Here is a 14131-nt window from a genome sequence, read left to right as displayed (position 1 = left end):
TCAGATGTATTCAGCATGTTATGGTATTTGATTTTTCATATGAGTTCAGCATAGTTATAACCATAACAGATCAACATTTTAACTTCCTTTCCTTTTGATTTTTGACTCAGATTTGTGAACTGAACTGGATCCAATTTCGCTTAAGGAGAAGGCTGGATTTTTGGATGATAGAGAAAGTCAATATCCAATTTTTCCTTCTGTTTTGAAAGATGGAGAATTCTTGTTTATGACTATGAACATCTGCCAAATGCTCTAACACCAGCAAAAATTAACTATTTACTCAAACCAGTGTTTATATCTGTGAGAGCAGACATTGCTCCATGTTTTCAGTGCCCTAGAGGCCTATAAATACCCTGGAAAACATCACAACAATGTGAAACAACCAGTGCAGTTATTCAACAAAAAACATTTTTGTGGCATGCTCAGTTCAGCTCTATGATAACTCCAAGCCTTAGTGACATTTGTTCTACTGACTGGAGTCACTAGGGAATGCAGAAAGGAAGGGAGATGCAAGTCATGCTAGTTGAACCCTTTAAATAGCCAAACAGCAAGCAGATGAATCCTAAATGTGCTGTGCTGCTGAGGAGCTCCAAGCAGAACAGTGGGTAAGAGAGGGAATGAAGTTCAACACTTTACAGCTGCCTTTGGACACTTTGTCATGCAACAGACAGTTGAGATCAGATGGTTCAGGTTTTGTTTGGCATCAATAGAAACTACCAGCCAGTACATTGCAGGGGTGGTAATGAGAAATAAACTGTCCTTGACCGTAGGCGTCCCCTTCGCCTCCAGATCCTGAGCAGCAAAAGCAAGAGGCCCATATTCAGGGTGGTTATCAATGCCTAAAAAAAGATTGGAAATGGTCTTTCAAAGTTGTGCAATTTTAAAATAAGATACCCTTGATAAAAATAGAGTAATATCTAATAATTTTATTCAGTTGGGTGGAATTTCTGTGACTGAGTAGTTTAAAAGTAGATGAAATAAAGTTTTATGTTGAAAGGAGTAACACCCCAGAGCTTGTGCCTAACTGCTATAACACTTTTTTTTTAAAGCTTCAGACCTTTATTCTACTTCTATAGATTCCTCTTGAATTTGAAAGCTGCTACATACTCTTTTTCAAAGCTGCCAGACCAGAGATCAGGACGTATTTTTTGAAGTTTAGAGGCAGATTTATTTACCACCCCTCCTCACCCTGTTAGTACAGGCAAATGCAGAATGCATTACTGTTGCATGAAGCCCAGTCCTGGAGTTACTGGTTACCAGCAACCAGGAATCCCATACTGGGATTTCATTGTTGCTTTGAGTCTCTGCTTTTTAGTGTGTACTCCTACATCCTTCAAGTAGATATCTAATAAATTTATTGACATTTTTTCCCCTGTTTCTGGGATCTGATAATCTCAATTATTATGTCTACTCTTACTGCAGAGATCCAACCCTGGCTAGGGTTTGAAGAAGAGCAAAGAAATGTAACACCAATTTTAATTTCCTAGAAAGGTGTAGTTCAATACTTATCAAAGCCAAAAAGCGGGACAATGTGTTACCTCCAGCTGCCAATCGTTACTGGAGGTGACAACTGATCACATTAAAGAATGTGGGTACTGATTTGAAATGTTTTAATTGTACAATTAAATAACCTCTTAATTTGTTTTTGGTGTTATAACTTCTAGAATGAAGAAAAAACATTATGCCTATCCAACTTTTATGTTCAATATTTATGAATGTTTCTACGTTTTCTTATTCCAGTAGAGGTAGGTATTTAAAATTAGCTTTTTTAAGAAGAGTAAAATATATACTGTAAAGGGTGTAGAAAATCTATAGGATTTACTAGGCTTTGACTTGCACTGTCAGAATATTTCATTAGCACAGTACTTTACCAAGAAGGCCTTTATTTTCCAGCTTGTAGGCAGCAAGCTGTGGGAGGTGAGTGATGGAAGAGACAGGCCCTATTATTTAACATTTGTTTGCCAAATGGTCTCCCTGATTGGAGAAAACAAAAGTTTTAGAAGTTTTTACTTTTGTATGAGTTTAGTGATCACAGAAAGACTTTGCATTACTGACAAGGAGATAGAATAAAGCTGGAGAAAAAAATTACTTTTTAATTTGACTAAAATACTGTGGGCATGGGGTTTAATTCTTGGGTGCTTTTGGGTTGTGGGGGTTTCTTTTCTTCTTTTTTTTTTTTTTTAGCATATGTTTTTTCAATGGGCTCACTTGGGACCAGAACTTTATATACACACTGGTATATTTGCACAATCAGTCTCTTTTTACTGTATTTTCTAAATAAAGAATTAAGACTTTATAGGGAATATTAACTCCTTTGGAAGTAGCAGCCCATTTTAAAAGTTAAAAGAAGGTTTATAATTTTCAGTTACTGTAACTATAGTCTCACTATATAATAAAAAAAAGGAACAGTACAGCATTAAAATTTTGCCATTTCAAAAGCTGTACTTGAACCCATACTTGAAGTAACTTCCCCTTCTGGATATATAGTATTTTCTTGTACACTAATCTTAAAATACAGGTAGGCCTCCAGAAATTATACTACATCTTTTTGCTCACATGGAAGTTGACAGATTTTTTTAATTGTACTCTGCCAAAGCTTTCATTTATGAATCACAGACTTTAACTATGTAAGTTGATTCTTAACAATCAAGAAAAATTAGCCATCAAAAAGACCTCCCAGACTGTAAAATATTTAGTAAAATATATCTAGAAGAAAATTTAAATCTGAATTATTAGCTAGATTTTATTTCTTTTACAAATTTATTTCCTTCACCCAAAATACTATCTAGAGAAGTATTTTGGGTTTTCAGTTTAAGTATTGTGAGCACTTTTCAATTCTTAACTATAACTAACCTGTACTATAGGTTGAAAATGAAATTGTGTTATCATCAAACATGACAAATCCTTTGGGTGCTTTTAATGGATTCTGCCATTTACAATAATCATTCGAGAAAACAAAAAGAAAGGAAAATGTGGCATGGTGCTAAATAGGGGAACTATTAGGCTAAGTCAAAACCAGCTGATATTCAGAACTTCCAAAGCAGTCATTAGTAATATTTTTAAGTGAAAAATGAAACTTTCATGGTTGGCCTGAAAGCCAATGGTATAAATAGGTAAAACATCTGAAAAATTTTATTTTGCAATGCTTTTTATTTTGGCTTTCCCTGAAAGACAGGTAATTCCATTTAATTGTACGTGGGAAAGTACTTTTCACTGTGTTTCCAGTTTTACAGTTAGTGTTATACTTCAGCACAGTACTGTAAAGTCAACTGTGAATGAAATAATAGAAGATACCCAGAAAATCCACCCTATTGGGTATGAGGGAGTGTGTGTGTGTGTATGTGTCTCTGTCTGTGTGTGTGTCTGTGTGTGTGTGTGTGTGTGCGTGTGTGTGTATGTTTTTCTGTTTTGAAAAAGTCTGGATATCTGCTCAGGTAGGTTATGAGCGCAGCTGGGCCTGTTGGTTCCATTTTAATGCTTTCTGAGGGATAATAAGATTTACAAAACATGTCACTAAAACATATGCAGGCAAATACATTTGCACAGAAATCTATATTTCTTAGAGGCCCAGACAGAGATTACATTTGTGCCTCATGCTGAAAGCTGTAATGCCACACTAGCTGAGCCATGTCCACTAGGGACAGCCACTAAGGCAGAGAATGACTACATGGAATTGTGTGTGGGGGTTGTGACACTCATCAAGACTGTGAAATGGAAGGTGATTTGTGATCCTGCAGCTCTGCAAGGTGCTACACACACTTTAGAGGCCAGTTATGGGTGTTTAAAAAGGACAGGTTTTAGAAAGAGTAAAAACATTTCAAGCAGACTGAATTAAAAAAAAAAAATTGAGAAAGGGCACACTAACATAGGATTAAACAGAAGTATTGGATGTTAGATTTGCTCCAGACATTGCTTTTTTTCTGTCATATGTTCAACATATATAAAATTATCACTACATCACTAAGGGGTCCCAAATAAATCTGTTTCGTGATGAATAGAAAAAAAAAATTAGCTAGTGTAACATACGTGGAAGAATTACATTAAAAATACCATTGTGAAATGGCTTCCTGTTTCCTGTAGCAGCAAAATAATTCTTAGAAAGAGTTAAAGTGGAATTGTTGGTACCCATTAATATTTTCCTTTGTGTAACTGTATCCTGAATCTTTGAAAAGAGGAGTGAGTTAGGCAATATGGAGCCCTCAAGAAACAGTATTAAACTGCTGTAAAGTTTCAACTTTTATTGCTAAGTATGGAAAACTAAAATCCTAGATTCTTTGGCTTATGTGCAAAGTATTTATTGTTTTGTTCAGACAGGAGGTTATGCAATTGCAATAAACTTTTTTTTTTAAAAGTAAATTTAGAAGTCAGCATAATTTTGACTATAAGTTCTGCCTGTATATTTTGAAAAAATATAAATGAAGGAGCCTAAGAAAATACCTTTATTCAACTCAAGATTTCAAATGATGCTACACAAAGTAAACTGGTAGTTACAACAGGGGCAAAACCAGCTCTGATACCCTTGTAGTTGAGAAGAGATTCCATTGAAATTCTTGAGCTTCTCCAGTTTGCTCACTGTAATTTGGGGAAGAACTTGGCCTATCCTTAGAAACTGGCCTAGGGCATTTGCTGTAGTGAAGGTACACATTGTGGCACAATGATGTGGCCTGTTGCAAGACCTACAAGAATTACTATAAATTCCAAATTTTATTTTTTCTAATGTAAGGTCTTGTGTGTGAGGGAGGAGTGGAGGCAATGGCACCACCTATCTCCAGCTTACCAACTTTGGAAGAAAGAGGTCTAGGCTATACACTTGGTGAAGCCTGTAATCAAATTACACCTTGATTTCTGAAAACTATGGATAATGTAAATAATGTGTAAAAAAAAATTGAAGCCTATTTGCTTATAGGTAAAACAGAATTGTTTATTAGAAGTATATTTGGAATTTCACAATGCAGATTTAGTATAGTGGTAGCAGAAAATTAAATAATTGACAGTTTTCCATAGAGTAACTAAGTAACCACATTAAAAATGTTTTACTCAATGATTCAAAGAATAGTATCCACAAGGTCTGCACTTTCCAAGCAACAGAATTATTATCAAGTACTGGCTGCCATTTGGTAAGCAAACATGGCCAGTTTTGCATTGGAATGTACTGCTGCTTAAATATAAGGGACTTTTAATGCCAATGTAAAAGCACGTAAAACTAACGGCCATTTATATAAAGAAGTTACTATATGAAAAAAGGTTTGTAAAATGCATCACTTGACATACGTTCCCATCCCGCTGTGATTTGGATTCTAATACACCAACAGTGGCAGTCTGGCTTTTCAGAGAAAATAGTAATATATCTATTTTCATGATGTTTAAATTCTAGGTAGCACATGCAGGAAGCATACTAGTATATTTTGGTATATTACTGGTGACTTTCTTAGCAGCAAATCACTGCAAAATTTTTTTGGTTTCCTTACCCACATCTCAATTTTTGCTAGCAATATCTTAAGCTAGATGTATAGCATTTTATGTCATAGAAAGTGGAGCAACCTCAACTTTATTTTGCCTAAAGAGGCAAATCTACCCAAACTTGAGAGAAAGCATTTTTTCAAACAGTTTACTGGTCAAAGGATTAAATGATCCATAGTCCATTTTTTATCACTTAAGTATTTAAGTATTTTTCCTTTAAAAAGGTTTCTTTTTTTTTTTTTAAGATGTGAGTTATATATGGCTTTCTGTTTGACCTGAGTCCCAGGACACTGCTTAGTATTTTTGGCAAGACCAGGGTCTCTGATTTGCAAAGCTAAAGTAAAAATGACAACCTATGATTTTAGAGTAATAAGACTTATTGAGAGGGGATTGTCTAAGTGAATTCTGTGTGTCTTACACTCATTCCTCTTCTCAAGCAACCACTTCCCTACAGTTTGTAGTGCTTTAGATCTTTCAAATACCATCTTGGCAAAGATCTATTTTCCCAAGTAAATTTTTCCCAAGTATCATTTTTATACAATAATGTAGTGCCAAAAGGAAGCTTTTAATGCCTCCTTGGAGTTCTGATACAGCCCCTCTCCAGGGAAGAACTTTCATCAGAATGATGAGAACGATGATGACTGAGGTATGCACAGTGTTTGGCCTGGGTTTGGTTGCTCTTCACTTTTGTTCTCTTTCTCTTGGTTGGAAAGAGAAGTTATATAAACTTCTATCCCAACTAGGTGTTTTCTTCACTCGTTGATCTTTGTTCTAAGAAGCTCCTGTACAGAAAATCTGTTGGTTTAATTTTATAGGTTAGCTTTTACTCTGGAGGATTCACTCCTAATTATGGGAGAGATGGTCCTGACATCATTTAATGAAGCTCCTCTGCATGAAAGCAAGTTATAAAACTTGTTTGGTAAAATGCAAAAAACCCAGCATGTGTTATTTGTTGCTGCATGTAAGAGATGTATTTGCAGAATGTACTTGCAAATGGGAATTGTCAATCCCAGTGAATAAAATGTCATATTAAAATGCAGTCTGAGAAGTTATTTTCAGAGAAAGCTTGTGTCTCTTTTCCTATGATAAACTGTGATTATACACAGACTTTAGACAGAGATTAGTGTCTCTCACATGATGATCTACTCACTAGATCACTACTATTCTCACTCATATGAGAGAATACATATGTTGTCCTCCCTATCTGCACAGTTTGAAGAAGCAGTGACCTGTACATGCTACATAGTTAGAAGGTAAAAGAATATGCTTTTAAGCAGAGGTGTCTTCAAGAACCTGCAGCATTAGCTGCTACAGTGTTATGAATCAATGTTTCCGATACTGCAGTATAACTCCTAGACTTTTACTTTCAGAAGGCAATAATAACAAAATGTTGGCAGCAGCAGCCAGTAGGTAATGGTTTAGGACAGTATATAGTGTGTTTCAGAATACCTACAGGTTTTGCTGTGCCAGGTCAGTGTTTTTTTTGGGTGCAGATATGAGGCTGGTTTAAATTGTTAATTGTCACAGACTGTTAGAAAGCATTAACTCAATAAGCAAACAAAAGTTTGCTTTCATTAGACTGAAAAGAAGGATTCATGTAGTTTTGACATCGTAGTTTTGCTACTGTGCAGTTTTGCCCACTTGCACATGCAGAGTTGTGAATTATGGAAATGATGATGTTGTCTGTTCCAATATTTAGTGAATTGCAGCTCCAGAAATACTTTTAATGACATTCTCAAAAGAAGCACTCAGACTGAAGGTGTTCAGTGATTTGGAAATATACTTTTTCACTAGGCAAAGTCTTTTAAGAACATTTAAATGACTGTGAAGAGAAGGAAAATTATGAAACAAAAATAGATTAATAAAGTCTGCAACATTTGGTGCAAATAACAGAAGGTGCATCAAAGTAACCATAGATATGTAGACTTATTTTTTCTTTTGTACAAAGGTTTTACACAAAAGCAGGGAGTAAGGGTTTAACTTATGAACCTGCAAAGCAAAGAGCAGTGTTTTGGATACAGGGTAAATTTTCATGTTAATTCTAAGCAACTTTGAATTGAAAATTTAGAAAATAAAAGTCATATAAAAACTTAATAATATTCTGTATTAAATGTCAAAAATGTCTGAAGGTGACTGTTTCTGGGTAAATCTTGCTCTCACACGTAGTTTCTGGCAAAAAAATAGGAACCATATGGAGACCTTTGCACCATCTCTTTGCTACTTTTTCCTTAGTTAATATTGCTCATATCTCAAAAGAAAAAAGAAAAGTAAGCAAGCATTTTGAATTGAATCACATATCATTATTGTGTTTTTTGATTTCTAGAAGGTTTTGTTACATACCAGTTATTTAAACAAATGTCAAAGATTTATGTTTGAAAGAAATATTGTTTCATAAAACATTGAAATACTCAGAAGTAGCAAGATTTTTGCTTTTAATACTTTGCATAGATAGCTTAATTTCAAAGTAGATGCCTATGTAGTAGTTGTTTTCTTGATTATCATTTATAGGAAGATACACAATTTAGGAAGATACACAATATAGGAAGATACACAATGGACATATAATTTATCCAACTTCACTATAAATTAATAGTGAAATCAATTTAGAAATTGTTTGCTAGTGCTGGGGGCTTTTCAAGGGTAACTGTTGCACCTTTAGACTTTAGGTGAACGTCTAAAGCCTGAATATTGAGCAATAAAGGTGAAATTCTTATGGCCTTTTTGTCAAAAATCATTAGTGGTTATTGTCACTATTCACTCTCAGTGTGGATATCAGGATCTGAAAACCTTCTATAACTACTAATAGAACACTAGCAATCTGATTAATTTTTGAAATTTTTTGTCTGGGGATTTACATTCCTGGTATTAAGTGAATGTTCATTTCTGTCTGAGAAATGAAGGTATGTCAGCTGTTGAACCAATCCAAGAAAAAAATAGGTGTTTCTTGCACATTTTACCTTTGATTCTGACCCTAGCTGGTTACTAGCAGATCTTCGTACCATAGATATGCCCACCAGTCTCTTTCAATGTTCTGTGATCAGTCTTTCTTTTCCTTAGGCAGGTATCAGAAGTAAAAACATCAAAATTATCACTGTATAGGAATTTGATCCTGTGTTTGCTTGGCATGCTTCAGCACTTGGTGTAGAAAGAAGGAAATAGGAACTCTGATGGGATAATACAAATGTTGGGATTAAGAACAAACCATTCCTTAAAGTAAAGCAGAAGTAACTTTTGAGGGTGGGGAATAATGCGCTTAGGAATGATTTTTTTAAAAATAAATCTTGAGCTGTTATTGAACTTGGCAAAAATCTTAGTCTTCAAAGATTTGTGGAACAGCCATTTTTAACTCTGAATGTCTTTCCAAACAGTACTTTCTTACATCAGTTACTAACAAGTATTTTTGTCTAACAGGAGATATTAAAGATGCTGCCTGGAGTTTTTGAAAAGTGATAAAAACAGTTCTAAGAAAAGGCATGACCTGCATCCCTCAAAGCAGTGTTTAACTGCCTACATTACTTCACATCTAAAGAACAAAGGTTTCCAAAAGAGAGACTGATAAGGTACAAATACCTGTGTGTAGGCTACACCTTCTGAAAGTGTGCCAGAATTTGTCTGGCAGAAGGCAGAAGACAGACAATATAGATTACTGTATTTTTCATCAAGTGGTTAGTACCATCTGTATGTATTTTATGTGCGCCTTTTGAGAGGCAAGTAGTCTAACTGAGTTCCCCCTAGGCTTTGTTCTCTGCCTCTACACCTACCACTTGGCATAAGATGTAGCCAGTAGAAGAAAACTAAGGTTCTTGGGACCTTTTTCTTGCCTTAGTTGCAACAGCTGCAAAACAGATGTAGGCTGACGTGAGTTCTGCCAAGAATCTCTTCCAAGTCTCCCACCCATTTTCCACCAAAGAGAAGCTAGTCAGGTGATATGAACAGAGTCCTGAAGGTCAGAAAGAGATGGGAGTTCCCAATCTTGGCTTTATAGAGACTGTTAAAAAAACAACAACCAATTAGTAAACTTAGATTCTTTCTCCTTGGAAATTAAAACAACCCCAAATTTTAAAACTAAAATTCCAAGCAGTACAACATCAACAGGACACAAAAGGCAACCTGCACATGAACCACAGCAACACTGCAGCAAGCAGGATGACAGCAAGAGACTCATGATTACCTAACTAGTATCCATTTAAGTCTCTTTTAAGATATATTTTCAATATCTCAAATGCATTAAGCAAAATACCATAGTCTTGCTGGCTGTATTTTTGTTGAAACAGATTTCCTGGGATTCCAGTTGCTCTGTACCTGTCCCAGATTTCTATGTACTTCTCCAATTTCTGCTTTCAGTAGTATTTGAATATACCACGTGGTTTTTACACTATTACAAATCCAATCAATAATATTCTCAAAAACAAATAAAACCCTCCAACTTTTCCCTTGTGTCAGTCTGCTGGTGGAATCTTACTGCTGACAAAACTATGGCTGTCAGGCATTTAGAATCCAGCATTGAATTAAAGGTAGTATCCAGCAATGGAAGAAACGTCTAAGTAACCAATAGCCCAAAAATGCTCATACTTCCACAGGATCTGTATGGGCTAACACTGATAGCAGGTCTGAATCCTCTCTATTGGCAAAGATGATGGACATATGCTACTAATGTGGTTATATTCCCCTTTCCTTATCCCAGTATTCTTCCCCTTCCCTTTTCAGTATCCCAAGAACCATTGGCTCTGAATGTTACAAAAAACTATTTTCTGCTGTGCAGCAAAGCTGTTTTCCTCAAGGAGCCATCTGCTTGCCAAAATTGCTCATGTTACAAGTCTCAGTCACTTACAGAGATCAGCATCTTCCTGGGAGACATTTGGATGAGTACTCCTTAAGTTTTTCCCTTCAAATATTCACAATAGAAGTAGCTACCAAGGTTTTATAGCCTTGACCCCTCTTTCTGTTGTGTATCCAGACTTATGTCTTCATTTCCAGTATTTTATCTTTCATATGGTATCAGTGTCATATGTAGGTACATTACTTTTATTTAAGGACACAGCCTCTAGTCTGGAAAGCAGTGAGCCATGGATCTTTCTTACAGCAAGTACTGACATGGGAAGACTTCTTGGCTCATGGCCTCACACAGGCACAGGATGACCACGACAGTTATAAGAGGACTTTAGAAATTATTTGCATAAAATTAATTTCTGCGTCATGCAGCACATAATGACTATGCACACCCATCTGCTTTCAAACCTGTACGAAACACATCTGGCAGTGTAAGAATGGTTAGCCAAAATGGTAAGAATAATGATTTAGGTGTGTCTCTTCAGTGATTCAATGGAATGGGGATTTAGGGGTTTAAGTATTTAAATTCAGGTGATCTACTAGTGTTTGGACCTTATAATGGGATGGCGGACAGAGAAATTTAAAGGAAAAAAACCAATGTGCATGTTCCTAAAACAGAAAAACATGGAGAGAAGTTACAGTGACTCTACTTTGCCTATTAGTATAACGGAAGAAATGTTAATTTCTAGTTGTAAAGTGGTTTTGAAATATCAAGTTTTCTATGTCTAGTTTGGAAATAGACCTTGACCCCACACTATTGTCAATGGGCCTGCTATCTAATGTCCTAAAATCCCTGCTGTACTTGTGGCTGAACAACTCCCAGATACACTCAACAACTTTGGTGGATACTCTCAGTCATACAGCCAGAACTACGTTTCACATTTGAAGCGAAGTTCTGTGTGTCATGTCAGCAAAAGCAGAGGTTTGGCACCATGCAGCCATTAGCTTTAAAATATTTTAAATTATTGACTATAGCACTGAGTCAAGAATCAACAGTTCTCATAAAAAAAAAAAGCAAACAAAAAAACAATGCAAAAACCCCAAAGTTCCCTTCCAAGTAACAGAGTCACTGACAAAAAGTGAAAATATTCTTATACCTTTATAAAATGTAGATTTGAAACCAGACTCATTGGCCAGTTGGACAGGCTCAGGCATGCTGATGATTCATCTGACACAGAGTCCCAGGGAGGGATTTTTTTGTGAGCCAGTTCATTTGGATGTTGATGCACGTTTCTATTTAAATCAGCAGCTGAAGTGTGAATTAATCTGTGACATTTTTAAGATGGTTTGTGAGGCCAGAATTTGACTAATGATACTTGTACTGATCTCCTGCTAATTTTGGATTTATAGGTGTTGTATCATACTCAAACTTACAAATGTCTGGTCTTTTTTTTTTTTTTTCTTCTTCTTTCCTTTTTTTTTCTTTCCACTCTCTCTTTTTTTTTTCCTTATGGTTTGAACATTCATTTATTTAAACTGACTTCACTGACTGCAATAGAATGACTGTCACTGAGTTACTGAGTTCAGTAGTTTGGGTCAGGACCAAATATACCTGTTTCTGAGAGTAAAAGGAATTATGAGGGTGATAATGAAACTTTCAGCAAAGCTCCTCTTATTGTGGCCAAAGTATCCCTTAGGTAATGAGGATCAGTGGTAGCAAATTTCCTATACTGATACCAGCTGTGCCAAAGGCTCCTACCTGCACTATAGCATGAGGAGGAGATCCCATGGAACATGGGATAGGACCAACTTTCTTTTGACATGTGTTCAGTTTCCTATGCTTTGTCTGTTGCTTTCCCTGAAAGTGTAACCGCACTAAACCTTAAAGTGTCTGCTGTAAAACAGCTTTGGCTTAAGGTACTAGTGAAAAGATAGGGGAGAGAGATTCTTGAGGTATTACTCATTATACAGTAATCAAATGATACACATCCTGTACTGGTTGGATGCACTGAGACTTGCCAGCAGTGGGAAGGAATTGAAGCTTTGCAGAAATTCTTCAGAGAATTGTTAGAAAATGAAACACTGCAAGGTTTTAAACTAAAGTTTGATGTGTGTCAATGGAAGCAGCAGCTCAAGTCTGCCAGAATTACTTCTGCTTTCCTGATTTACAGCGAAGGATCCATAGGAATGAAAGCAAGGGTGTGTTTCAGAGAGAAGAAAGTTTGAAAAATGTAACTTTAGCTTGTTGTTTTTCGGCTTGTTTTCTATTTAGCCGTACACTTGGCATTACATTACATCAATTTTTGCCTTTTTTTTTCAGATTCCCAAGAAGGAAACTACAAGACAGAGGTCAACAGTAAACCCAGGAAGGAAAGGACAGCTTTCACCAAGGAGCAAATCAGAGAGCTAGAAGCAGAATTTGCTCATCATAACTATTTGACCAGGCTGAGAAGATATGAGATAGCAGTAAATCTTGACCTCACTGAAAGACAGGTACTGATGAAAAAATAATGGACTTTAAATGCCTGCCCAATGTGTACCAGTGATGAGTAGCTCCTCACAGTAAAGCTCCTGTTTATAATACTAATATTTATGTTGATACATCAGATGGAACGTGTTTAGTAAAATTATATACATTGATTATCTCTCTGCTATGAAAATAATTTATACTTTTATATGTACCACTTACAGATTAATTTAATCTATTAGGCAAAGATGGAAGATAAAAGCATGAGTGATAGATCTGTTAGATGGGTGCATGTCTTTTCTAATCTATCCACACTGATGTCATTGAACAAACACTGTATGCACAAGGAGTTGGTTTGCCTGCATGCAACAAATATGAGCAACTTGGTTCAGCCTATTAAGTATGTGCAGTTGCCATTAATGCAGAGTTTCTGAACATCCTGTTTCCAGATGGCAGCAAAAATGGGAACGCCAGCAAAACTGGGACACAGGCATTTTAAACCCCTTTATCTTACCCTGCTCTGTGAAAGCAGAGGAGATGATGGAATTTCTTATCACTGTTATTGGTTTCCTGCTCACCAAACCCTGGTCCAGGAAACACTTCTGCATGTGCTTAAGTTTCATCATGCATGTTGTCACATTGATTTCTAATGGAAATATCCATGTTACACATGTATTAAAGTGTTTCAGGATCTCATCTCTATACACTAAATAGGTGGTGAAGTCACATTTCAAATAATAATTACATCAATATACACATTTTGAAAATGTGTTTTAGTAAAGAAGTTTAGAATACTGGCCTCAAGTACACAACATCTCATTAAATATTTCCTACAGTTTTAATATTAAAATGGAAAGCTTTTTTCCCACTGATAGACAGTCATTCTTTTTTCAGGAATCAATATGAGATTGAGGGATTGCTTTAGATGCAATCAGTAAGATGATGATATAGTCAAAAGTAGGTATCAAAATAGCATAATGATTTGTGAAGTGTACATATAAGAAGATTTGCAATTTTCTTGAGTTTCATTTACGCTTGCCATAGGCACATATATCAAATCCAGCAAAAAAAATGAAATAATAAATAATTTAAAAAAATGAACACATTTTTACTCACAAAATCCAACAGCTTTTTGCTTTGAAAGCTTCTAGAGAATGGCTGTGCCTTTGAACTTTTCAAGAAAAACATAGCAATTTCTTGTTTGGTTTGACCACAGTACCAGGTTTCCCTGGGATAATTTTCAGTTACTTAAGTACGGTAGTTACGTTTTTGAAGCACATTATTTTGTATCAAATAATGGATAAAATTTTGCATTTTTTCATTTCTACTTTCTATGCTATTTAGACTCACACCTGATTTTGACAGCTAAGGGGAGAATGAATGAATTCTTGTCTTGGTGACGAAGGTAGAGTCGGCATGAAATTGAACAATGAT

General features: G+C 35.7%; 1 protein-coding gene across 1 annotated transcript in view; it reads left to right on the top strand.

The window, feature by feature from the left end:
- The window catches only part of MEOX2 (mesenchyme homeobox 2), a 52154-nt gene that overhangs the window by 25741 nt on the left and 12282 nt on the right, over positions 1 to 14131 (top strand). Inside the window, exon 2 of the mRNA XM_066565359.1 lies at positions 12551 to 12723. Coding sequence (XP_066421456.1) covers positions 12551 to 12723 — 173 coding nt within the window. The remainder of the gene's footprint in view (positions 1 to 12550; positions 12724 to 14131) is intronic.

The sequence above is a fragment of the Molothrus aeneus genome, chromosome 1 (assembly GCF_037042795.1).
Source record: "Molothrus aeneus isolate 106 chromosome 1, BPBGC_Maene_1.0, whole genome shotgun sequence".
NCBI lineage: Eukaryota > Metazoa > Chordata > Aves > Passeriformes > Icteridae > Molothrus > Molothrus aeneus.
The sequence above is the reverse complement of the archived record's forward strand: the minus strand, read 5'-3'. Positions and strand labels throughout refer to the sequence as shown.